The 24271-nt window shown below is 59.0% G+C and overlaps 9 protein-coding genes across 9 annotated transcripts; 4 read left to right on the top strand and 5 right to left on the bottom strand.

Moving 5' to 3' along the window:
* Nucleotides 1-576: 576 nt before the first annotated feature.
* Nucleotides 577-1763, top strand: ARI1 (carbonyl reductase (NADPH-dependent) ari1; the record flags this gene model as incomplete). Its single annotated transcript, XM_071063855.1, has 3 exons — nt 577-904; nt 1016-1289; nt 1349-1763. 3 exons carry the CDS (start codon nt 577-579, stop codon nt 1761-1763), a joined length of 1017 nt encoding a protein of 338 aa, XP_070919956.1.
* Nucleotides 1764-2254: 491 nt separating this feature from the next.
* MFIFM68171_08434 (uncharacterized protein) lies at nt 2255-3090 on the top strand (the record flags this gene model as incomplete). Its single annotated transcript, XM_071063854.1, has 3 exons — nt 2255-2521; nt 2591-2899; nt 2983-3090. 3 exons carry the CDS (start codon nt 2255-2257, stop codon nt 3088-3090), a joined length of 684 nt encoding a protein of 227 aa, XP_070919955.1.
* Nucleotides 3091-3122: 32 nt separating this feature from the next.
* Nucleotides 3123-4250, bottom strand: MFIFM68171_08433 (uncharacterized protein; the record flags this gene model as incomplete). The annotated part of the gene is made up of 3 exons (XM_071063853.1): nt 3123-3254; nt 3335-3975; nt 4067-4250. 3 exons carry the CDS (start codon nt 4248-4250, stop codon nt 3123-3125), a joined length of 957 nt encoding a protein of 318 aa, XP_070919954.1.
* A 1677-nt stretch (nt 4251-5927) lies between these two features.
* On the bottom strand, nt 5928-7417 carry MFIFM68171_08432 (uncharacterized protein; the record flags this gene model as incomplete). Its single annotated transcript, XM_071063852.1, has 8 exons — nt 5928-6033; nt 6097-6257; nt 6321-6503; nt 6559-6585; nt 6651-6759; nt 6814-6968; nt 7079-7240; nt 7304-7417. 8 exons carry the CDS (start codon nt 7415-7417, stop codon nt 5928-5930), a joined length of 1017 nt encoding a protein of 338 aa, XP_070919953.1.
* A 749-nt stretch (nt 7418-8166) lies between these two features.
* MFIFM68171_08431 (Cytochrome P450 oxidoreductase) lies at nt 8167-10027 on the top strand (the record flags this gene model as incomplete). Its single annotated transcript, XM_071063851.1, has 3 exons — nt 8167-8563; nt 8623-9279; nt 9327-10027. 3 exons carry the CDS (start codon nt 8167-8169, stop codon nt 10025-10027), a joined length of 1755 nt encoding a protein of 584 aa, XP_070919952.1.
* A 108-nt stretch (nt 10028-10135) lies between these two features.
* MFIFM68171_08430 (Ketoreductase (KR) domain-containing protein) lies at nt 10136-11128 on the bottom strand (the record flags this gene model as incomplete). The annotated part of the gene is made up of 2 exons (XM_071063850.1): nt 10136-10986; nt 11062-11128. 2 exons carry the CDS (start codon nt 11126-11128, stop codon nt 10136-10138), a joined length of 918 nt encoding a protein of 305 aa, XP_070919951.1.
* Nucleotides 11129-11454: 326 nt separating this feature from the next.
* Nucleotides 11455-12501, bottom strand: MFIFM68171_08429 (Short chain dehydrogenase reductase; the record flags this gene model as incomplete). The annotated part of the gene is made up of 3 exons (XM_071063849.1): nt 11455-11874; nt 11952-12382; nt 12435-12501. The coding sequence occupies 3 exons, from the start codon at nt 12499-12501 to the stop codon at nt 11455-11457; spliced, it is 918 nt and encodes a 305-aa protein (XP_070919950.1).
* Nucleotides 12502-12658: 157 nt separating this feature from the next.
* On the bottom strand, nt 12659-14389 carry MFIFM68171_08428 (Isotrichodermin C-15 hydroxylase; the record flags this gene model as incomplete). Its single annotated transcript, XM_071063848.1, has 4 exons — nt 12659-12818; nt 12878-14067; nt 14132-14224; nt 14303-14389. The coding sequence occupies 4 exons, from the start codon at nt 14387-14389 to the stop codon at nt 12659-12661; spliced, it is 1530 nt and encodes a 509-aa protein (XP_070919949.1).
* Nucleotides 14390-15706: 1317 nt separating this feature from the next.
* Nucleotides 15707-23923, top strand: MFIFM68171_08427 (Polyketide synthase (Fragment); the record flags this gene model as incomplete). Its single annotated transcript, XM_071063847.1, has 9 exons — nt 15707-15961; nt 16077-16134; nt 16184-16203; nt 16266-17045; nt 17145-19111; nt 19192-19365; nt 19424-22427; nt 22698-23015; nt 23096-23923. The coding sequence occupies 9 exons, from the start codon at nt 15707-15709 to the stop codon at nt 23921-23923; spliced, it is 7404 nt and encodes a 2467-aa protein (XP_070919948.1).
* Between the last annotated feature and the right edge of the window lie 348 nt (nt 23924-24271).

The following is a 24271-nucleotide window of genomic DNA, read 5'->3' as shown; positions in this document are numbered from 1 at the left end:
CGAAGCAGTGGACTTTCTGGAATGAAATGATTGATCTCAAGTCTTTTCTCATAAGCGTCTGCCACTGTCGCCAGAGTCAATTGACCCGACTCAGACTCTATGCAATTGACATCGCAGTGTCATTTCGCCCGGCCGCCCGTCTGCAAAGCGTGCTGCCAATCAACGGCGCAGGGTAGCACGGGACGGATGCGGTTGGTTCGGTGTGTTGACAGTTTGGGAAAATGCCGTGTCTTGTCGGGGCGCTGAGTGCCGGTACCACTATCGACATGAGCCTTTGCCACAACCTATCCGCCTCGGAGCGGATGGCATGGAGATACGGGATGCCGACGCTGCTGACGGACGAGGGTATCTGTCTCGCGGGTTTCAGACGGAGGCTGCGGCCTTCACCATTGCCTTCAAGGTAGCCTATTGATGTACTATTTAAGTATATGCGGCTTATAGGCCAAGATGAGGCTGATGTCCACAGCTCCCACTATGTCGCTGTCCCTATTTCGCTTCTACCGTTTCTTCGCGGGCATCGTACGACAACTGCTTTCTTCTCGTCAAAGCCTGCCCTTGAACCCCCAAAAAGATACCATGACGACTGAGGTGCTCACCGTGACGGCACCGGCGCCGGCTTCAAGTTCGAAGACCACCATGAAGCAGGAGCCCCTGGCCAAAGTGCTTCCGTTCAACGATGTCCCCGCCTCGAACCTAAAGGCTCTCTGCCATACGTTGGTCGATGCCGTCACCAAGGAGGTTGACGACTACTTTCTCCAGCACTGGCCGTTCCCGGACGCACGCAGCCGCAAGCGGTTCGTCAACGCCGGCTTCTCGCGCGTGATATGCCTCTATTTTCCCATGGCCTTGGACGACCGCATCCACTTTGCGTGCCGGCTGTTGACTGCGCTGTTTCTGATTGACGGTAATATTGTTATTTTTCTTTCTCTCTCTCTCTCTCTCTCTTTTTTTTTTTTTTAAAAAAAAAAAAAAAAAAAAAGAAAAAACAACATTTGGTCCACAGCTGACCAAACAGATGTTCTGGAATACATGTCCCTCGCCGACGGGGAGGCGTACAACGCCCACCTCATGCCGCTGATGCGCGGCGACGTGCTCCCGGACCGCACCGTGCCCGTTGAGTACATCACGTACGACCTGTGGGAGAGCATGAGGGCGCACGACCTGGAGATGGCCAACGACATACTGGAGCCCGTGTTTGTCTTTATGCGCGCCCAGACGGACAAGGCGCGCACCAAGAAGATGGGCCTCAAGGACTATCTCGAGTACCGCGAGCGGGACGTCGGCAAGGGGTACGCGTCTTTGATTCATCACAAAACGACGAGATAACTGACATGAAGTGCGGAAACAGCCTCCTCGCTGCCTTGATGCGCTTCTCCATGGGCCTGTCCATGTCGGCAGAAGACCTCGAGATCGCGCGGCCGGCGGATATGAACTGCTCCAAGCACCTTTCCATCATCAACGACATTTGGAGCTACGATAAAGAGCTGCTGACGTCGCAAAAGGCGCACGAGGAAGGCGGCGTCCTATGCACGGGCGTGGCGACGTTTGCCGACGAGGCCGACTTGTCGGTCGACGCGGCCAAGCGCGTGCTCTACTGGCTGTGCCGCGAGTGGGAGATGCGCCACGCCGAGCTGGTGCATGAGATTTTGGCCCGGCGGGATACGCCGGAGCTGCGCCAGTACCTCAAGGGCCTGGAGTACCAGATGAGCGGGAATGAATTTTGGAGCAGGACTACGCTGCGTTACTTGGCGCCGACCGAGTAGGTGGTTATTCGTACTTGGTTTTCTGGTACGTTATTTGATTTAGCTACAGAGGGCATGAAATGGCTTCCTACAGTATCTAGGCAGATGACAAGTCTATGACATCCCGTTAAAAGCGACGTATAAGTTGGCAAAAGTGAAATGAACCAATGACAGCGCGGCGTTAGTGTTGATTCCCGGCGGTTACCCCTTTCAGCCGCATGTCACACACGACGGTGCTCTGCCTCTGAGTGTGTGCTGAAAAGATGCTGGTAATCAAGGTTTTTGTTTTTCTCGGATTATCCGGCCCCTCAGGTCTGCCTGAAATTCCTGGGATCCCACTGGGGTCCAAATGACCAATCCTTTGAGCGCTCCTTTCAAGTCTTATAGTGCTGACCGCACGATACTTTCCGCCGCTGGGTGTCAGTGATGAGATCAAGACAAGAAAACAACACTGTCCTGCCCACCATCAATTCCAAGCCCAGCGCCCAGTTGCGCTCGTCTGCCCAGTCACAATGGACGAACCACGGCGCTTCGCGCTCAACCCAATGGACAACATCATGCCAAGATTCAACATCAACTTTATCTTGACATTTGGTCTCAAGCCCAGCGTGCCGTTTCAGCAGGTCCACGACCTGCTGCAGGCCAGCTTGCAGAGCGCGGCCGACGAGCTCCTCATCTTTCGACGCCGCGTCTTTGCGGTGCCAGCGGCACATGACCAGACACACCAGACCACAGCTGGCCGCCTCGAGGCGCGCGAGCACCCGGACTGGACGCCGCAGGTTGTTTTCAACGACCTCTCCGAATCATGGCCAGATTACCAGGATCTACTCGACTAAGGCCTCCCGCAGGACGAGCTAGACGGTGCCCAACTACTGCCGCCGGCGCCCATGGATCTCGACCCGGAGGGCGCCGCCGCCATTGTCGCTCAGGCCAATTTTGTGCATGGCGGGTTTCTCCTGGCTGTGTGCCACTTCCACTCGCTGGTCGACGGCATGAGCGGATCTCTCCTGCTCAAGATGTGGGCCAAGCACTTGCGCATCCACCAGGGAGTCGACGAGGGGACGGCCCGTCTCGACATTCCTCTTTCCAACTGCGATTATGATCTGGTGCCGCGGGCCTCACAGAAGGCCGGCAACAAGGTCCCGTCACCGCACGAGGTACAGAAGGCATCCCCGGAAATATGGCATTGCCTCCTGCGGCCCGCGATGCTTGCAGCCACTGCTTGGAGATGGGCTGGTAGGTAAAGGTGACGGTTGCCGTCGTCGGCAAGACGCGATTCGCCAGGTCGATGACGGTGCGGTTGGCAATGCTGATGGCGCGCGGGTCCGGCTTGAAGCTGACCGTGTGAAAGGTCTGGCGGAAATCGCGGGCGCCGAAGAGCTAACCCGCGGCAAAGGGCAGGTACGTCCACGAATCGTACACCTTGCCACCGTCGTTGTCGAGCACCTCGCGACCCTCGATGGCGTTGAAGTCCCGGAACGCCTGGGGGTTCGGGTCCGTGCCGAATGCGATCTGGGCCATGATGACCTCGTGATGATTGATGCCCGGTGCGATGGCCACGATCGGCATGATGGCGACGTTGGGTCCTCGACACCATCACCCGGGGCCGTGTACGTGTTCAGCGCGTTGAAGAAGGCATCCGTCGTGGCGGGGGAATCCGTCAGGTTCCACACCACGGTGCGGATAAACGCTGGCCTCGCGGCAAACGTCGTCATGTCGAAGCGCGTGACGATGCCAAAGTGGTTGTGACCGCCCTTGAGGGCCCAGAACAGGTCCTTGTCGGGCCCGCTGGCCGTGGCCTCGACGATGCGCCCGTCGGGCAGCACCACCTCGTAGCCAACGACGCTATCGGCGTCCCACCCGAAGCGACTGCTCCAGAGCCCGATGCCGCCCGCCAGCAGCAGCCCGCCCACGTACACGGGCGAGTAGCGTCCGCCGTTGACGGCCAGCCCGTACGGTGCCAGCCACGCGTACACGTCGCCCCACGTCTGGCCAGGGCCGATGCTGGCGATAGCCTTGTTGCGGCTCAGGGTGCGCCGGTTGAGTGACCACAGCGCAATCATAACGCCGGGCTGCACCGACTGCGCACCGCGCACTGGCATGTGGCCGCCTGCGCGCACCGCAAAGGGCGACCGCGCGCCGGCGATGATGCGCAGCGCCTTGCTGACGTCGCCCGCGCTGGCAGGCTCAAACACGCAGTTTGGTGTAATAAGAAAGGTCTTGGACCAGATGGCTGTTTAAGTTGTGCAACGTCAAGTGTCACTGTGTCAGTGGAGCTGGTACTTGGATTGTGGGACAGAGATGAGGGGGATGCAGGTACCCACCTGTGGCTTCTTCGTTGAAATCGGCCGTGTTGGGAAGATACAGCTTGGTTGGGAACTCGCGTGCCAGCTCACTGCACGCCGCGTTGGCTGTTGTGTTGTCGGTGCCGTGAGCGAAGTCGGTGCTGGCGAGGGCGAGAGAGGCCAGGCCGAGGAGGCCGTGGCACGACAATCGGGTGAAAAGCATGGCGGTACCTTGCAGCAAATTCAAACGGTGAAATTTAACGCCCTTATGCCATACAAGCCCGCTCCAGCATCGGAGCGGTTCATGTTCATCTTATATACCAGGCGCAATTCAAGCTTAGCTGTCTACTTCCTTTGATCTAATTAGTCCCTGGCACAGCCATGCGGATGCCTAGGTGAAGAGCACGTTGGTGAACGCCACTGGCGTTTCGGGACATGAGGTTGTCGGCCTGCCAGGCACATCATCAAACCGTTGCGGAACCGTCCCAGGGCTTTGGTTTGCAATGCATGCAGGTTCACCTAACAATAGCTGCGCTGTCGTCTCATGGCAGCGGTGCATTATTGGCAACCGTTGGCTGTGCAGATGCAGGCAGATGGCGTGGCACCGTTGTCACCGAGTTTGGCCCAAAACCACGGCACGCACCCGTACTTGGCGCTATGAGCTGCCCGTTTCTTGGGATTAGCAATTTACGGGTAGGCGAGAACCCGGTCAGGGGACTCAGTGGTCCACGGGGGGCTGGCCTATACGAGGCTGACCGAGAGGGCGTTCAGCACGCGATATTGAGGTATGGACGCGGAACAAGATCGGATGGTCGTCTTTCACAGTCTCACCGATAGGCAGTTACTGAAAACGGACAAGCAGGGGTCCGACGCCGATTTCTCTCTCGGCCTTTTCCCGATCGGGTTTTAGAGCTAGATCACGAACCGACTGACCAGTCCGGACTGTGCCAGTCTGGGAGGTAAAGCTCGGATCACTGACCCATTTTTTGCCGTTTTAAGCCCTCCTTAAGCCCATTCTGCACGCTCCAGCCAGACTGGCCACCCCTCCCCTGTCGCGATGTATCAAAGTGGAAATCGTCGTCGGGTCGCCCAGGAATGGTAAATAGTGGATCAATTCTGCCCTGTTTCTAACCAGTCCGTGCCGATGGTGAGATGAGCGGTTTGGGCCGGACTGCCCAGTCCCGTGTAGGCCCAGTCGCAGTTGGATGGTAGGCGTCGGGTTTGTCGATAATAGAGATGCCAACCTCATTGTGAATATAGGTTAGATATACTACAATGCGTTTAGTTATAGCTACTATATATACTGGTACACTCGCTATCTACGACCTCTAAAATATTAGATCGTTGCGCTGATATTGTTGTTACAGCGTCCTAATAAGTTGCTATTGCACCAAAATTTTAGCCAACAAGTCTTTGTAATGATAGACTGATGCGCAGTGGCACTACGAAGACGGTAAGCCAAAAGGCCCTTGAGTAGCCAAGACGTAAAAGAACAGTACGTCGTCGCCCAGACCCACCCTCGGAAGTCCGGACTGCCCAGTCGGTTCGTCTCCCGTCCCGCACTCGACGGTCCGATTTTTAGGGCAGCGCTCCAACGAATCAATTCTCAAACCAGGCCTGGGCTTGGCTTGGCTCGCCAAGAGAGTCCAGGGGTTGGTTGCAAGCGATAACCCTAACCCGACACCAGAATCTAAGGATCAAGTTCCAGCAGTGCAACATACCTCGTTATTAACCCAGAACAAGAAGGGAGAACTAGAGTCACTTGTCAGATTTAAATCTGACTAGAATTGATCGTGTGGATTTTGCTTGCTGAGGGTGTTGGTTTTAGGTAGGGGCTAAGTCACCACGCTACCGCCCGCTCCGTAAAATAAACCATGACCGGTGCCTTCCACCACATGACTTAGCAGCGGGATGCGGCCTCCCAATCCAGGTCCCGATTCACCAGCTTCATGTCATACCGGAACAACATCTTGGCCATGCATGATGCCATCTCGACATAGGCAAAGCTGACAAATAACACATGTCAATTTCAATGTCTATCTTAGGTCTCGGGAGATCGGGAAACATACTTGCGCCCGATGCACGCCCTGTAGCCCAGCGAAAACGGCTGGCTTGCTTCCTTGACATTGGTATTGTCGGGATCGAGCCACCGCTCCGGCTTGAAGCGCATCGGCTCGTGGAAGTTCTTGGGGTCATGCGTGACTGCCCAGGCGCTTGTGTACACTTTAACCTGATCAACTCGAACGGCATCAGTAGGTAATTTAGCGCCTAGGGTCAAAGAACAATCACGCACACTTTTGGGAACCTTGAATCCATCAATATCCGCCCCCGTCGACACCCAGGGAAACCCTTGGGACCCCGGTGGGTGGATTCGTAGGGCTTCGTTGATGACGGCCTGGTGGTACGGCAACTGCAAGGCCGAGTTGGCGTCGATATCCTCGTACCGGCTATACCGCATGCGGATCTCCCTCGTGAGCTTGTCGAGTGTCGCCGGTGTCTTGAGGAGATAGTAGACTGCTGCGGCAAGGCACGTTGCTGTCGTCTGGCCCCCGGCGATGCTACATTCATGTTAGTCACTGGCAATCTCGAGAAGAAAAGGAGAAAAGAAAACTTGAATTCTCACATTAGCGTGGACGCGTGGCGTCATTTCCTCCTGTGGTACCTCGCCGCTGCGCACTTTGGCGACAAGGTTGGTGTGAAAGTCGTCACGGGCGGTTTTGGCATCGAGACGTCTGCACAAAAATTAGATATGGATTTCTTGACCACAATACAAAGACAGACAGGACATACTTTTGACCTTGGCTCGGCTGAACATCGAGTGCTGGGCCCGCACCCGCACTGTCAGCCACGGCAGACACCATCTCCCTAGCGTGGCTAGCAGCCTGACCCGTCGCAGGTTGTCCATAAGGGTGATCTCGAACAGATGGCTGAGGATGATAAACTGTCCAGAACAAGAAGAGGGGCATAATTACCCTGTTTAACACATCCAAAGCCCTCCCCAAACGACATCTTGCCGAGTATGTCAAATGCCACCATCTCCAACCAATGCACCATAGTGATCCCCTTTCCACCACTCTTTTGGCTCAGCGGACCCAGCTTGTCCATAAAACCGTCGAGACAGCGCTGCACAATCGACTCCTGGGCCGCGAGCGCCTTGACCGAGAAGGCGGCCGTCAGATCCCGCTTTTTACGCGCGTGCACGGCCGGGTCGCGCTACGATCCGATACATCCCGTCTTGAAGCCGGACCCGTAGATGTCGTAGAACTCGCCCTTGACTAGAAGATCGGCTTTCGGTGGGGGGTAGCCGTAGATGGCCTTCCACGAGCTGACCGAGGCGAACGACAGCTCGTTGGGCGACACGCGGAAGACGGGGCCGTATTTCCGATGCATATTCTCAATCGCCCGGTGTGATCGCCCGCTCGTCGTGTGCCAGAAGCGCCAGAACAGTGATGCTCGTCCCCAGAACGGCCCGGGAAATCCCGTCAGGGGGTGGAAATACAGATTATACGCCATCTGGAGAACAAGACCCCCCAGGATCTTGTGACGTTAGCATCTTAACCCGAGACGATATTCCCAAGCTGTGATAGTGCGGGTGAAGGCCATGCAAGGCACACTGTGAGGACGAGTAACTCTCGGCATCTCGTTTTTGCCTGGATGGCCTGAACCTTCTGCTGCAGAATTGGAAAAGCGTCGACTTGATCAAATCCAACCCGCAACTTGAAGGCCTCGATGCGGTGCTGGCAGTCCTCGAACAGGCTGTTGAAAGCCGACGAGATGTGAGATGCCATCTTCTGCCTTGGGCCAACTGCAAAACAGAAAAAAGCTGTTCCGAATTGGCAATCGTCACTCTTGACGGACTGGCGATGTTGTCGCTGGGGTGGTATTGTGCGAGTCGAGTGAAAATGTGGGGATGTGGGTGCAGCGCAGAAAGGGGCAACCACCGTTCGGTGGCTTACCACGATTGGCACCGTCCAGCAGCGGCGCGGTCCGAGACACATAGCAGCAGCAAACAGGGTCCATTCTCGTTGCAGCGGGTTGAGTTTGAACCTAGATCGTACTACCCTTGATCCACCCAATCCCCAGTCGCGCACCCGTGGCCCCTGGATCGAGCAGCAGAATAGCTTCATCTCGTACCGGCGATGGCCCTCTATCTCATTCTCGCGGTTGCTCTTTGCGTGGTTCAGGTCCTGCGCGTCATCTCGCGCCTCGTCCGCAACGTGCGAACGGCCCGGCTCTCGGGCCTGCCTTACACGCTGTCGCCCATCCACGAGCTCCAGGGCCTCGCCTACATCACCGACCCGCTGCTGCGCTGGTGTTATCGCGACTACCTGCTCCTCGGCCAGGGATGGCCACGATGGGCTCGGTTCATGGTCAAGGACTGGCACTACGAGGACCGCAACCGCGCGCACAAGGAGTTTGGGCCCGTCTTTCTGGTCGTCTCCCCCTGCGGGCTCGTGTGCTATGTCGGCCACACCGAGACGGCGCTGCAAGTCGTCACGCGCAGAAAGGCATTCATCAAGCCGCCCGAAAAAATGAGTGAGATGCCCCACCCATGATTCACTATCCCCTTGGCGACTCTTAACAATGGTGACCAGAAATGCTCGAGCCGTTTGGTCCCAACGTGGTGTCGGTTGACGGTAACGAGTGGCGGTTCCATCTGGGCATCACGCTGCCGCCGCTGGCCGCCGACGGTGTTCACCGAACCGTGTGGGAGGAAACGCAGCGGCAGGTGGACATGATGGCGGCGGCGTGGAGAAGCAGCAGCGGGCCGAGCAGTGTCAAGACCAACATCTACACGCTGACCGTCAACACTATGTCGCTCGCTGGCTTTGGCAAGGCGACTGACTGGGCCGACGCCGACAAGGCCGTCCCGCCGGGCCACACCCTCTCGGTTGTCGGCGCCATCTGGGGCGTTGTCATGCATCTCCCCCACATCCTGCCGCTGCCCAAGTGGACGCTGGCGCGCTCGCCGTGGCAGGTGGCGTACCGCGCCTATGTCGAGTTTGACCAGTACATGGACGAGCTGCTGGCGGCGGAGCGGGAGAAACTGAAATTGCAGACCAACACGACTGAGATGACCAAGGACAACCTCCTCACGGCCGTGCTGCGGTCCAGCATGGCAAACCAAGAGGCCTCTCGGGACGTCACCGATGAGAAAGAGAAAGATCGAGCCCCTGGATCCGGTCCAATGGTGAGGACGAGTCTGACAGACGATGAGCTCAAGGGCAACGTCTTCATTTTCCTGCTTGCCGGTATGTCTTCCATCGCCGGTATGAACCCCGCTGACGTTGAGAGATAGGATACGACACCACAGCTAACACGATCCTGTTTTGCGTCACCATGCTAGCACTGTACCCCGACATCCAGAAGCGGATCTGCGAGGAGATCGACCGAATCCACACTGAAGCGGAGCAGGCTGGACGGTCCGACCTGTCCTTTGCCGATGACTTTCCCAAGTTCCGCTATCTCGTAGCGTTCATGTACGAGGTCATGCGCGTATTCCCCATTGTGCTGCCCATCGCGCGCGTGACGGCAGGCGAGGAGGACCTGCGCGTCGGCAGCTCGTCCCACCACCTCCCTGCGGGGACGGGCGTGGTTGTCAACAACACGGCCATCCACTACTCTGAGACCAACTGGCCTGCGCCCGAGGTCATCGAGCCGCGGCGCTGGCCTGTGAGCGATCCGCACGCCGTCGACCCGTCGCGGCCGTTGACGGCGGAGCAGGAAGATGAGATCCGTAGAGGCCGTGTGCCGATCTTAGCCTGTCGCAAGGGCAGGTTTCTGGCTTTCGGCGAGGGTCCACGCGCATGCCTCGGCCGCATCTTTGCGCGAGTCGAGTTTGTGGCATTTTTCAGTAGGCTGCTGCGGCACCACCGCTTGCGATTGGACGGGTCTGTCTCGAGCGTCCATGTCGAAAAGGTGTTGAGGTTGAGGAGTGGCGGGTCGCCTGTGACGCTGATCCCGCCTGAAGATGTGAGGATATGCTTGGATGCGCGCTAGGGTGATTGAGTTAGTGCCCTGCAAAGTCAGTGAATGCAAACAGATTCGTGTCTGTTAAGAAATGTATATTCTCGAATCTAGTCCCTGTGATATCTGATACGTAACAATTTACAGCCATTGCTTCAGCTCTGCCTCTGTCCACTCCCACAACATACCGCCTAGCTTGGGATCCTTGCTGGCCTTGGTCGACATGTTAGACAGATCGCCGACCGGCTCGTAGAAGGCTCCGCTCTTGATTTTCCCCCGGGGAGCGCCGATGGACCATAGCAAGTTGTGTGTGCCTTCCTCAGGGGTCTTCATCTTGCCCACGTTGGGGAGGTATACCAGCGCCTTGTCGACCAGCCCGAGGTTCGTGACCAGCCTGGTCGTTACAACGCCGGGGGTCAGGCTCAGTGACAAGATCTTGGGATAGCGCGCCGCCAGCTCGCGCGCATACATCATGTTGGCAAACTTGCTTTGGCCGTAGCGAATCCAGCGACCCAGAACCGGGAGGTCCTGTTGGGACTTGAGCCGGTCGAACTGGATGCCGCCTTTCGGAGTCATGGCCCAGCCTGCGCTTGTCACCATGACGATGCGGACGTCGGAGCCTTCAAGGTCGCTCGTGGCCTGCAGTAACGGCAGCAGCTTGCGCACCAGCAGGGCATGGCCGAGGTGGTTGGTGGCGATGTGGATCTCGTAGCCGTCGGTTGACACGCCAGCAGGCACGGCCATGATGCCGGCATTGCAAACGAGCACATCGAGGCGCGAGAGTTGGGCGAGTATCTTGTCGGCGGCGGCCTTGACGCTGGAGAGGTTGGCGAGATCGGCCTCTACAAAGGTGATAGGGACGTCGGGCGCAGCCTCTCTGGCGCTGGCAATGGTGGCCTCGGCTGATTTGGCGTTGCGGCCAGTGAAGAGGACGTGGGCAGGCTTGTGGCGGACCAGCTCGATGACGGTACCACCTCCGACGCCCGCGGTGCCTGCAGGTGTAGCACTTGTCAGCCAGGCGCACCAGCAGAAACCACCCAAAAGGACTCTCTGGAGACAGTGCTTACCACCAGTGATGAGGATGACCTTGCCTGTCAGGTCTGGCACGTCCTTTTTCGGGTCAAACCCAGGCATCTTGGTCTTGCTCAAAAGAAAGTATGGTGGCCCTTGGGAGAGGATTTGCGGCGAGGCTCGACAAGCAAACGAATCGAAGGCTGGGAGATTCCGTCTAATAATTAAGACACCAGCGCAGTGCAACGTTGCGCAAACAGGCGCTGCCGCGTATCTTTGTTTGTTCTGCTGCCTACAGTAACCGTTTTTCTGTGCTCTAGCCTCTCGGACAGTTTTCTTTCTTGCCGGACCATCGTATCTGCCCGTGGCCGTCCGTCCCGCATTTGCAGGTCTACGATCATTCGCTCGACCCCTCCCGCACTGTAGGGCCTGCACAACCAGGCCACCCTTCACTGCTGCGCCGCGGAACCAGCCGCGCGGAAGTCGGTCGCGGCTTGCTGCAGCCTGGTGAAACGCAGGTTCTCGGCGCCGAACCAGAAGGGTCGCAGGTCCGCTGTCGGCTCCTCCAGCTCGGTGTACTGGTCGCCAAGAGTCAAGATCACGCGCCCATTCCAGCGCTCGGCCGTCCACTTATCAGCTTCTCGGTCCTTGCCGTAAACCTGCACACGCCGTTCCTGCCGCGCCGTGGCCGAGTGCACTAGCGCCAGCCCTACGAAGTCGGCGCTGCTCACGGGCAGTCCCAAGGCGATGATGGGCGCCGCCAGATGGCCCGGCAGCAGCCTTGTGATGGTCGCCGCCGGGGCCACGCCGTTGATGGTGATGCCGTCCTGGATTGTGACGGAACGTAGCGCCCGGATCAGACCAACCAACTTTTCGTCCAACTTGTCAATTGTCGTCCGAGATGAAACACGGAAACAGGAACGGAAAAATGAAACAAGACACCTACCGCCGCCTTGCCCGCCGCATACACCGGTAAGGACTGCTCGGGCGCATAGGCCGTTGCGCTGGTGGTAATCACAATACTCCCCGCCGTCCTGTTGCGTCGCATCGTGCTCCACGCCAGCTTGACAAAATTCAGCACCCCGCGCAGGTTGACGTCGAGGACGCTGTACGTCGGCTTTGCCAGTCTGCCATGCTCGTCAAACACGTCGGCAAAGTAGTCAGTTTCCTCAGACACGCCCGCGTTGGCAAAGGCATAGTCGACAGTGCCAACGGCCTCAAACACGGCCCGCAGCCCGTCCCACGACGCCACATCGACGCGGTGAAAGTGCAGCTCGGGCTGCGCCTCGGTCGGCTCGTCGAGGTCGAGAATGTGGACCGTCGCCCCCTTGCGCGCTAGGATTCGTGCTGCTGCGAGGCCAATCCCCGATGCGCCGCCTGTTGGTTTGTTAGGCTTGTACGTTTTATTTTTCCTAGACAACAGACCTACCCGTCACGATAGCCGTCTTGCCCTCCAGCGACTCGATCTCGCTTTCGTTGATCTTTAGCGACGTCATTGTGGAGTGTCAAGATATAGTACTGTGGCACAGTTGAGTCCGATTTTGTTTCTGCAACGCTAGAGAGCACGAGGAATACAAACACTGTGGACATTTCAGGTTTTATCATCATGTGCGAGCGCCAGTCTCGGCCATTACTCCAAAAAGCAATCTACTACTACTCAGCTCGTTCCCTCAGCCGAACCCAGAGTGCTGGCTTGCGCCACAGGGTGTGCATTTCCGAGTCCTGATGCCAGTCCAGCTCCGTGTTTACCAATTCCATGTCGTACCTCCAAAACAGCTTGGCCAGCGTAGTGCGCATCTCCATGTACCCAAGGCTGCGGAAACTCGGTCAGGCATGTCCAACTACAAAATTCGGATTTTTAGAAAGACTTACTTTCTACCCAGGCATCCGCGAGGACCCAACGAAAACGGCTGGGACGCATCACGAATGTCTCGCTGGTTCTCGCCCAACCACCGCTCCGGCTTAAACGCCTCGGGATCTTCAAAGTTGGCCGGATCCAAGCTCGCCGCAACCGGGTTGGAAGAGACGATGACGCCCGCAGGCAGAGGATGGCCGTCTACCGTGTCGCCGCCCTCGGGCACTACGCGTGGGAGTGCGATCGGCAGCGGCGGGTAGATCCTCAACCCTTCCTGGATCACGGCGCCGAGGTACGGCAGATCCAGCGTGGACTTGGAGTTGATGTCGCCGTACGTCTTGAAGCTCGCGCGAATTTCCTTTTGCAGCTTGCGCATTGCCTCGGGCGTCCGCAGCAGGTAGTACGTAATGGCCGACAGCGCCGTGGCCGTCGTCTCGCTGCCGGCGAGCACGAAGTCGGACGCGTGCGCCGCAATCTGCAGATCCGACACTTTGTCGGGGTCGCGCTGCTCCAGCACGCGCGTCATGAAGTCCTTGCGGGACGACCCGCGCTTGATCCGTCTGTCGATCAGATCAATGGCAAAGTCCTCATTCTTCCTCGTGTCCTCGGTCAGCTCCTTGATCTTGCTCCGCAGCAGCGGAGTCGCGATCATGGCCAGCGTGGGGAAGCGCTTCAGCGCGTCGGCCAGGGCGCCCTGCGTCAGCGCCCCGAGGGCAATGGCGATCCAGGGGTGCTCGACATCGGTCTCAACACCCCCAAACGTCTCGCCAAAGGCCAAATCGCCGATGATGTCGAACGTCATCATCTCGTAGCCCTTGCCAATGTTGAATCCATTCTCTTGGGAACCCTTTTTCAGCGCGCCGTCAGCCCAGGCATCGATGATGGTGGAGACAATGTCCTCCTGCTCGGCCAGGGAGCGGTCGGAAAAGGCATGCGACAGGTAGCGGCGCATCTGGCCGTGGGCGTCGACATCGCGCTCGCTGACGATGGAGTGCACGCCGCGGCCGGCGAAGCTGCCGCCGTCGTAAAAGTCGCTCTTGATGAAGGTCTTGTGGCCCTGGCGGAACCCGTAGATGTCTTTCCACGACTGCGCCGAGTTGAACGACAGCTCGTTCGGTGCCGTTCTCACCACCGGGCCGTACTTTTTGTGCAGCTCGAGGAGCTTGTACGGCTGTCGCCCTCCGAGGAACCATACGCAGTGGGGAATCTAACACAACACCAAACCATCATTCAACATCAATTTCAGCTTCTTGGGTGCAGAATTAACTCACGTTGCTAAAAGCGCATAACTTCGGCCCGGGGAACTTGGAAAGGGGGTGAAAGTAGATATCGTAGATGACCTCAGCGGTGGTGCGCACCAGGTACTGTGTTATTCACTCCTGGGTTAGACTTGTAACTCTGCCCGTAAACTCGGATGGAAACAGACACCGTACTAAGCTTACACCAAGGCCAAAGAGGGCGACCAGAGCTGCCCAGAGCGCGTTCGGCGGGCTCGTGGCAAAGGACGCGGCATCGGCAAACAAGGCCATTTTCCACTGCTGCGAACTCGAATCCCCAAAGTCTTGACCCCGGCCAATGTCACGTCGGGCTCCGTCGTCTTCAACTTGTAAGCGGTGGGCCCGCAGCACAGGTCCGGCGCCGATGTGGGGTTCTGGCGATTTCCCGATGGGTTTCCGGACCGTCGGTAGTTCAAGGTAAAAATGTAACAGAATTGGGCCCGGCCGTCGTTGGTTGTAGCCTAACCAGGTGCATGACCGGTTAGGCTGACTGCCTTGAGGGTGGGGTAAAGGGAAGAGCAAAGACGGCGGGGAGGATCGCGGGTGGGGTAAGGAGACCCTTGGGTGGTCGATTAACCAGAACATACAGTTCAATCCTTGTTTGTTTGTTAGTTCCGGACTTCGATCCATTTACTTACCCTGATGTGGTAAGCCCCTTCCGTAGGGACCGCCTAGCCAATCAACTCCCCGAACCTTCCAACTCGATCGTGGAAGCGATAGGTCGAACGTACTAGGCTGGTCCTCAAGTAGGTTGTGCAAGTTACCCGGGACGCAGTTCTAGTAGATGTTTATTTGATAACTAGGTTGTTGTATACAGTCATTTAGAACTAGAGCAGGTATATACGCTACCAAAGGTGACTTTTCTACCTTGCTATTTTATGTTAAGTTTGAACTAATTACCCTTGCAGTAATCAATTGTCTTTGCCTGCTGTTCGTAACTGACTTTTGATTGGGTTGGATACCTTGCTTGTATCCACTATAAGTACAGTACAGTACACGCTAACGAACAAAGAGGGATTGGAGTGTACGTAGTACGGTCGATTTACCAGGGTCGATCATCCGGCGATTTCCCGATCCAGACACCCGCATGAAACCTCAACTCATTGAACGCTCTTTTGGAATTCGTGTTACCTGACGATGGTGCAGTGATAACCTAACCTATTGTGAAGCTCCGGATGCTGACCGGTCCGGACACAGCCTGAGGCGTTGAAGCCGACCGCTGCAGCACCAGTTTCGAAGGAAGCAGAAACTGAACTGCCAGTAAGGGGCAAATCGAGACTCTAAAGTCTCTGATCCGAACCGGTAGTTCAAGAGAATTACTCGTAGATCACATCTCGATTTGACGGGCTAGCGGGTGACGAAGATACCCCACAACACGCTGCGCCCGGAAAAGGGGTTTTTGTTTACCTTTTTCTTAATTCGCTCCCGCGAACCCCCTGATGCAAACATTGCCCCTGAACAACCTTCTCGATACCTATCGCCTCTGTCATTGACACTGCCAACATAAAGGGCAACATGAATGGCAACATGAATGATCACCCACAACCAGAGGCTGGGGAGCCCAAAACCATGCCGCTGGCCATTGTCGGCATGGCCTGCCGCTTCGCCGGCGATGTCACCAGCCCCGACAAGCTGTGGGAGCTCGTGTCCAACGGGAGGGACGCGTGGTCCGACGTGCCTGCTGAGAGATTCAACCGCCAGTCCTTTTACCACCCCAAGCCCGAGAATCTTTCGACGATGCACATGAAGGGTGGCTTCTTCCTCGGCCAAGACCCGGGCGTGTTTGACTGCTCGTTCTTCAACCTGTCGGCAGATGTAGCTGCGGTATGTTTGCTTCCTAGTATGCTCCAAAAGAAAGAAAGAAAAAAAAAAAAAAAAAAAAAAGAGAGAGAGAGAGAGAGGAAAAGAATCGGCGACTTACGACTCTGACACCGAACAGGCTATGGATCCGCAAATCCGACTCCTGCTCGAAGTCACATTCGAAGCCCTCGAAAGCGGTGTGTCTCTCTTTTCTGCCTTGGATGAAACCCAAACTGACCCAAACAGCTGGAATCCCCCTGCCCAAAGTCATGGGCTCCAACACGTCCGTCTTCGCCGGGTCCTCACCAGGGACTACCACGACCTGCAGCTGCGCGACCCGCTTCACGCGTTGCGCGGGTTCCTGACGGGCAACTACGCCGCCATGCTGGCGAACCGTGTGTCGCACTTTTTCGACCTCAAGGGCCCCAGCACGGCGGTCGACGTGGGCTGCTCGACGTCGCTGATGGCGCTCCATCTCGCTGCGCAGAGCCTGCGGTCGGGTGACTCGGACTGCGCCATCGTCGGCGGCACCAGTCTCCACCTGAACCCCGATGTTTTTGCGGGCCTGTCGACACTGCAGACGTGTGGTGCCGAGGGCAAGTGCTACGCATTCGACCACCGCGCCGAGGGCTACGGGCGCGGCGATGGCATCGCAGCCCTCATTGTCAAGAGGCTTTCCGATGCGCTGCGCGACGGCGATCCCATCCGCGCCGTGGTGCGCGAGACGGCAGTGAACCAGGACGGCCGCACACCCACCATCACGGCACCGTGCGCCGAGGCCCAGCGCCGGCTGATCAGCCAGTGCTACCGCACGGCGGGGCTGGATCCGCTCAAGACGTCGGTGGTAGAAGCGCACGGCACCGGCACCCGTGTGGGGGATCCAGCCGAAGCGAGGGCCATTGGTGAGGCTCTGGGGCGGCATCGGCCGCCCGAGCTGCCGCCGCTGTACGTGGCCTCGGTCAAGACGAATCTCGGCCACACCGAGGCCGCCTCGGGCCTAGCAGCCATCATCAAGATGGTGTTGGCCCTGGAGCATTGCCAGATCCCGCCCAGCCTCAACTTTGAGAGGCCAAATCCCGACATTGATATGCAGGCGCTGCGTATAAAAGTGGGTCTTTGTTTGTTCCCCTGAGCCCCTGAACGACTGAACCCCTGAGCCCCTGAATTGACACTCCCCCCAAATTGACACCATCGCTGACACACACAGGTCCCCACCACCCTGGAACCATGGGAGCCACGAAGTGTGCGGCGCGTGTCGATTAACAACTTTGGCTACGGCGGCACCAACACCCATGTCATCATGGAAGAAGCCGGCCATCTCGTCCCGCCGACTCCACACCAAAACCGCACCACCGCCACCAATAACTCAGCCAGCAAGCTGTTCCTCCTAAGCGCGCGGGACAAAGCGACCGTGGCAAAGATGGCGGTCAACCTGCGGGAGCACCTCGCCCAGCACCCCGAGTTGGGCAACCCCGAGTCGTTTGCTGACTTGGCCTACACACTGTGCGAGCGCCGAAGCCGATTTTCGTGGACGTGGTCGGCAACGGCCACCAATGCCACAGAACTCGCGGCCGCACTGGCCGACACCACCATCCAGCCGGCTCAAAACAACGGCACGGCACCACGCCTCGGCTTTGTGTTCAACGGCCAGGGCGCGCAGTGGTTCGCCATGGGCCGAGAGCTGTCGACGGCCTACCCGGTCTACGCCCAGACGCTGGCCGAGTGCGATGATGCCATCCGCTCATTCGGGGCTAGCTGGTCTCTCGTGGAGGAGCTGCACCGAGACGAAAAATCGTCGCGTGTCAACCAAGTCCAGATGAGCATGCCGCTGTCGTGCGCCGTGCAAGTCGCCCTCGTCCAGCTCCTGCGCTTCCTGGACATCTCACCCGCGGCGGTCACAGGCCACTCGAGCGGCGAAGTCGCAGCTGCCTTTGCCGCTGGCGCTCTCTCGCTGCGCGAGGCCATGGCATGCACGTATTTCCGCGGCCTGATTAACGCGCAGCATCTGGCGGGCAAGGACGCGCGCCCTGGCAGCATGATGGCCGTGGGCGTGGGTGCGGCCGACGCGCAGCCGTACCTGGACGGCGTCACGGCTGGGAAAGCCGTCGTGGTGTGTGTAAACAGCCCGTCTAGTGTAACCTTGTCGGGTGACCTTTCGGCCATGGACGAGCTAGAAGCTAGGTTCACGTCCCAGAATGTGTTTGCGCGCAAGCTTCGTGTGCAAGCGGCCTTCCACTCGCACCACATGCTCCTGCTCGAGGACCACTACCGCGCCGCACTGCGCCAACACATGGACACGAACAAGCCTCGGACTTTTACGCCCGGCTTGCTGTTTTTGTCGCCAGTAACGGGGAAGCGAGTCGATGACGCCAACACCCTCGGACCCGAGCACTGGGTGCAAAACATGACGCAGCCGGTGTTGTTTGCCCAGTCCTTCCACAACATGGTCGCGCCAGACGCCCAGACGCAGCAGGTCGATGTTGTGGTCGAAGTTGGACCCCACAGCGCCCTTGCTGGCCCCATCCGGCAGAGTCTGACAGGTGTGTCGGCTCTCAAGAAGCTTGCCGTGAGGTATGCGTCGTGTCTCGAGCGTGGTGCCGATGCCGTACGCACCGTGCAGACGCTCGCCGGCTTTCTCGTGGCCAGGGCCTACCCGGTATCCACGGCTCGCGCCAACAGCCCCGGCGGAGCCAAGCAGACCAAACCCAAAGCCCTCGGTAGTCTGCCATCGTACCCCTGGAATCACACCCAACGCTACTGGCACGAGCCGCGCATGAGCGCCAACCATCGCTTCCGCCCCTTCCCCGCACACGATCTCTTGGGCTCGCGGCTGCCAGGCACTAGCGATTACGCACCCATCTGGCGTCACATTCTCCGCGCCGGCGAGCTGCCGTGGGTGCACGACCACGTCGTGCAAGGCGCCACCGTATACCCAGCCGCGGGTTTCGTTGCCATGGCCGTCGAGGCCATGCGCCAGCTGCACACCGACGATGCCGACCGCGTCTCAGGCTACCTGCTCCGCGAAGTCGAGTTCCTCAAGGCCCTTGTCATCTCCGAGAGCGAGCGCGGCGTCGAGGTGCAGCTGTTCCTCGAGCCGGCCAACGAAAAGACGCTGGCATTTGGGAAGCGCGTGTTTCGCATCTACTCGGCCCCAGTGGGGACCGAGGGGACGTGGTCGGAAATCGCACGGGGGACCATTGCCGTCGAGAAGGCCACGGCGCCACGCCAACGTGTGTGCTGCTGTCGACAAACAGCATCCGCGTCAGCGCGAGCCATCCCCGCAGTATGAACCCCAGTACGCTGTACGACGCACTGCAGGCCGTCGGCGTCCATCATGGGTCGTCGTTCCAAAAACTGGTGGATATCCGTAGGAGCGAGGGCGAGTCGGCAGCGACGTTCGAGGTGTGCGACTCGGCGGCACTGATGCCGTACCATACCCAGCAACCGCACGTCATCCACCCCATCACCCTCGACGCCGTGTTCCAGGCCGCTTATACCACACTATCGCCCGAGGCGCGCAAGACGGTGGGGGGGCGCCGTGCCTACCTCCATCAAGGCACTGTACATCTCCTCGGCATTCAACTCAAGGCCTGGCCACCACTTCCACGCCCACTCGCGCCTCCTCCACCACCACCGCCAAGGCTTCGACATAAGCCTGGCCGTTACGGGTGACGGTGACCGCCCCAGGCCTCTCATCGAGGCGGACACGATGCGGTTCACCACGGTCGGCGGCCCCGAAGGTGTTGAAGACGCCGCAGACACGGCGCTGTCCAAGATCTGCGCGTTCATCGACTGGACGCCCAGCGTTGCTCTCAACGACCCGGTGTCGCAGTTCGCCGCACGGCTCAAGCGCCCCGCGGATCCTTCCGAGAAAGCCATCGGACGCGATCTTGTCCGCGCGGCCTACCACCTCGTCGCCGATGCTACCGCCCAGCTCACCCCTGCCGACATCGCCGGCTTCGAGTGGTACCACCAACGTCTGTGGACGTGGATGCAGCTGCAGCTGGAGCTCGCAGCGGCGGACAAGGTCGCCCCCAAGTCGTCGCGCTGGGCCAAGGCCACGCCCGGCGCGAAGGCCATGTTCTTGGACCGCGTGGCGGCCGCCAACACCAACGGCGCCTTGGTAGTTCGCGTGGGCCGCAATCTGATCGGCATTATGCGGCAGCAGTTGGCTCCCCTGGAAATCATGCTCGAGGGCGGCCTCTTGTATCGTTTCTACAGCGAGATGCTGCACTTCACCGCGTCGACGGCGCAACTGGCCGAGGTCGCGACTGCGCTCGCCGCCGAGATCCCGCAGCTGCGCATCCTCGAGATCGGCGCTGGCACAGGTGGCTGCACCGGGCCGGTGCTGGCGGCTTTGGCAGCGCAAAACAAGGGCGGCGTCAACGCGGCGCCTTTTGCGCGCTACGACTTCACCGACATCTCATCGGGCTTCTTCCAGGCTGCGCGCGAGAGATTTGCCGACTGGGGCGATCTTATACACTACACGGCGCTCAACATCGAGCAAGACGTGGTCGACCAGGGTTTTGTCGAGCACAGTTATGATGTGATTATTGCCGCGCAGGTGCTGCATGCTACCAAGAGCATGGCCGTGACCATGCGGAATGTTCGCAGGTTGCTCAAGGACGGGGGGAAGTTGATGTTGGTGGAAACTACGCGCGACACGCCGGATTTCCATTTAATCTTTGGCACGCTGCCGGGCTGGTGGCTGAGCGAGGAGCCGGAACGGAAACTGAGCCCAAACATGTCGCTAGAGACGTGGGAGCCGATCCTTAAAGGGGCGGGATTTTCCGGGCTGGATTTGAATGTGTGGGACTGCGAAGACGAGGAGCACAAGATGATGAGCGTCATCATGTCCACCGCCATCCCGGAGAGTCCTCCGGTGTACGAGAGCCAGGTGGCGTTGGTATGCGACCCGTCCACACCGCCGCCGTCGGAGTGGCTCCGTGGTCTCGCGGTGAGCATTGCCGAGGCCACCGGCGCACACCCAACCTTGACAGACCTAGCCAACCTCGACATCATGGACAAAGTGTGCGTGTTTCTATCCGGCCTCGACGCAGCTCAGAAAATCGACGCGTCTAACTTCCCCGCCGTCAAAACCCTGGTGACGGCTAGCAAGGGCCTGCTGTGGGTAACCACCGGGTCGACTATCGACTGTCCTACCCCTGAAAACGCGATGCACACGGGTTTCCTGCGGACATGCCGTGTTGAATACGGCAGCCGGCCTCTGGTATCGCTGGACCTCGACCCTGCGCGCGCGCCATGGGATGTTGGCACACAAACCATCATCGCCAAGGTCCTGGCTGCCTCGTTCGATTATGCCGAGACCAACGAGCTGGGCGCCCATGAGTTTGAGTTCGCCGAGCGCGATGGGGTGATCATGCTCCCGCGGGTGCGCCGCGACGCTGCCGAGAGCGCGGCGTATGCCAACACTCCAGGCGAGGCTGAGATGAAACCGTTTATCCAGCAAGGACCCGATGACCGGCAGCTCAAGTTGGAGGTTCTCAAACCGGGTCTATTAGACAGCATCGTGTTCCGTGACGACGAGGATGCCAACCAGCCGCTGGCCGATGGCTGGGTCGAGGTCGAGCCGCGCGCGTACGGCATTAACTTCCGCGACGTCATGGGCGCCATGGGCCAGCTGGACGAGAAGCAGGAGCTGGGCATCGAGTCCGCCGGCGTGGTGACGCGGGTTGGGGCGGGTGCCGAAGCCCGCGGGTTGCATGTTGGCGCCCGTGTGGTCGCCCTGACCGTCCACGGCCACATTACCTCACGTGTGCGGGCGCCGTGGACGTCGGTCGTGGCAATGCCCAACGATATGAGCTTCACCGAGGGCGCGTCCGTCGGTATGGTCTTTGTCACGGCCTACTACGCGCTGTTCGAGGCGGCGCGCCTTGAACCCGGTGAAAGTGTGCTCATCCACGCGGCGTCGGGTGGCGTCGGTCAGGCCTGCATCATCCTCGCGCAGTGGCAGGGGCTCGACATCTACGTCACCGTCGGCACGCCCGAGAAGCGCGCATTCCTGAGCGAGACCTATGGCATTCCCGATGAGCGCATCTTCAACAGCCGCGATGCTTCATTTGCACCGGCGGTGATGGCTGCGACTCAGCAGCGCGGCGTCGACGCCGTCATCAACTCGCTCTCTGGCGCGCTGCTGCACGAGAGCTGGGGCGTGCTGGCGGTGCATGGACGCTTCGTCGAAATCGGGAAAAAGGACATCCACCGCAACATGGCGCTGGACATGGGCACCTTCCGCAGGGCCGCGAGTTTCATTGCGGTTGACGTGGCGCAGCTGTGCGATTTCCGCGGCCCTGTGGTCTATCGCGTACTGAAGGCCGTCATGGAGCTGTTGCGCACCAAGGCCATCCGAAATATCTCGCCAATCGTGACCTATCCCATGGCCGAGATTGGGCGTGCCCTGCGCACCATGCAGGCGGGCAAACACATTGGCAAGATTGTCGTGGTACCTGAGAAGGAAGACTTGGTAAAGGTGAGCAGGTATTCTTTTTGTACGGTGCTGTTCTGGAAACGAAGAGAGCAGCACAATCGCCGTATACGTTGGTGCTCGAACCGTGCTCGAACTGTGGTGGAGTGTGGATGCAACCGCATCTTATCTCAGTCCTGATTCCGATGCACTTTCGCACCTCCCACCCGGCACTGGCAGGCCTGAGATAAGTCCTATCGGGCGACAACGATTCCACGGAGCAACCGCAAGAGTTCAACCAAAGTGCAAGGTGGCAAGGCACTAATAATTCTCCAGACCCTACCGCGACGGGACTCCGCGATCCTGTCCCCCAATGCCTCGTACCTCATTGTCGGCGGTCTCAGCGGCATCGGCCGGTCCATCGCCCGCTGGGCGGTCGACCGCGGGACCAAGCATCTGATCTTGCTGTCGCGAAGCACCGCCACCAGCCCTCACTCACAGGCGCTCCGCGACGAGCTGACCGCGCTTGGCGCAAACGTCGCCACAAGAAACTGCGACGCGTCCGACATGGCCAGTCTCAAGGCGGTCCTGGCAGATTGTGCCCGAACCATGCCTCCGGTCCGTGGCGTGATCCACGGAGGCATGGTTCTTGACGTGAGTTTGCTCTCTGATGTTTTTCTTTTTGGCTTTTTGCCTTCCCTTCCCTTGAAAAGCTTTTCTAACTTCCTGACCAGGACTCCATCCTTGAGCGCATGACACCCGCGCAATGGCAAGCCGCACTCAGCCCCAAGGTGGCGGCCACCCTCAACCTCGAAGCCCTCTTCCCTTCGCTAGATTTTTACATCCTCTTATCGTCAGCCACTGGCGTCATCGGCTCGGCCTCGCAGTCCAACTACGCTGCTGGCGGCGCCTTCCAGGATGCAGTTGCACGCCGCCGCGCCGCCGCTCGTCTGCCGTGCGTGGCCATCGACCTTGGCATGGTGGCCGGCATCGGCTTCGTTGCCGAGTCCGACGCCGCCCTGGCCAACCGCCTGCTGGAAAGCGGCCACCGCCCGCTGTCGGAATCCGAGGTGCTGCAGCTGGTTGACTATGCCGTACGCCACCCGCTCCGCATCCCACGGACCTCCCAGGTTGTCGCCGGCCTGGCGGGCAGCGCCATCCGCCGCCACGGCGCAGGATGGACTCGCGAGCGCCGGTTTGCAGCGCTGTGCGATGACGACAGCGTCCGGGGCGCCGTGGCGGCCACCAAGAGCGTAGGCTCCGCAGGGCTCAAGGAGCATCTGGCCGCGGCCCGCAGCGCCGATGAAGCCGGCGGCGTGGTCGAGCGCGCAGTCGTCGGCAAGTTGGCCAACATGTTTGTCATTCCCGAGGAGGACATTGATGCGACCCAGCCTCTGAGCAAGTACGGCGTGGATTCTTTGGTGGCCGTCGAGCTGCGCAACTGGCTGGTGCCCATGACGCAGTGCGAAATGTCCATTTTTGATCTGCTGGGCGCTGCGAGTCTGAAGGAGTTGGCCAACGAGATTGTGGGTAGGAGTAAGCTGGTTTATTTGACCGAGTAAATTTCCTAGGCACTCTCATAGAGATTATATATTGGTTGCCTTGGGTTGCAGGTCTTCCAGGGCAACATTTTCGAAGTAGAGATGAATGGGGCTGATCAAGAAGTGAGGAACCTAGCTAGGGTTGATCTGAATCGAAGAGAGCTAGTGGACCTACTTTGTCGGAAATACCAATGAGTCTGATTGGCAGTTTTATGAGACGAATGTGGGCACTAGAGCCACAGCGAGCGAGGAAATCAAGGCTTTCAGCTCCGGGCCCATGAAACGTACGAACTTGAAGTCGTCCCGAATCTCGAAAGGCATCGGTGGGGCTGTGGGCTCACAGCCCAGACGCTTGATATGAATCGTAAT

Source organism: Madurella fahalii, assembly GCF_045866475.1.
Source record: "Madurella fahalii IFM 68171 DNA, scaffold_4, whole genome shotgun sequence".
Lineage (NCBI taxonomy): Eukaryota > Fungi > Ascomycota > Sordariomycetes > Sordariales > Madurella > Madurella fahalii.
This window is presented reverse-complemented; position numbering and strand designations above follow the sequence as displayed.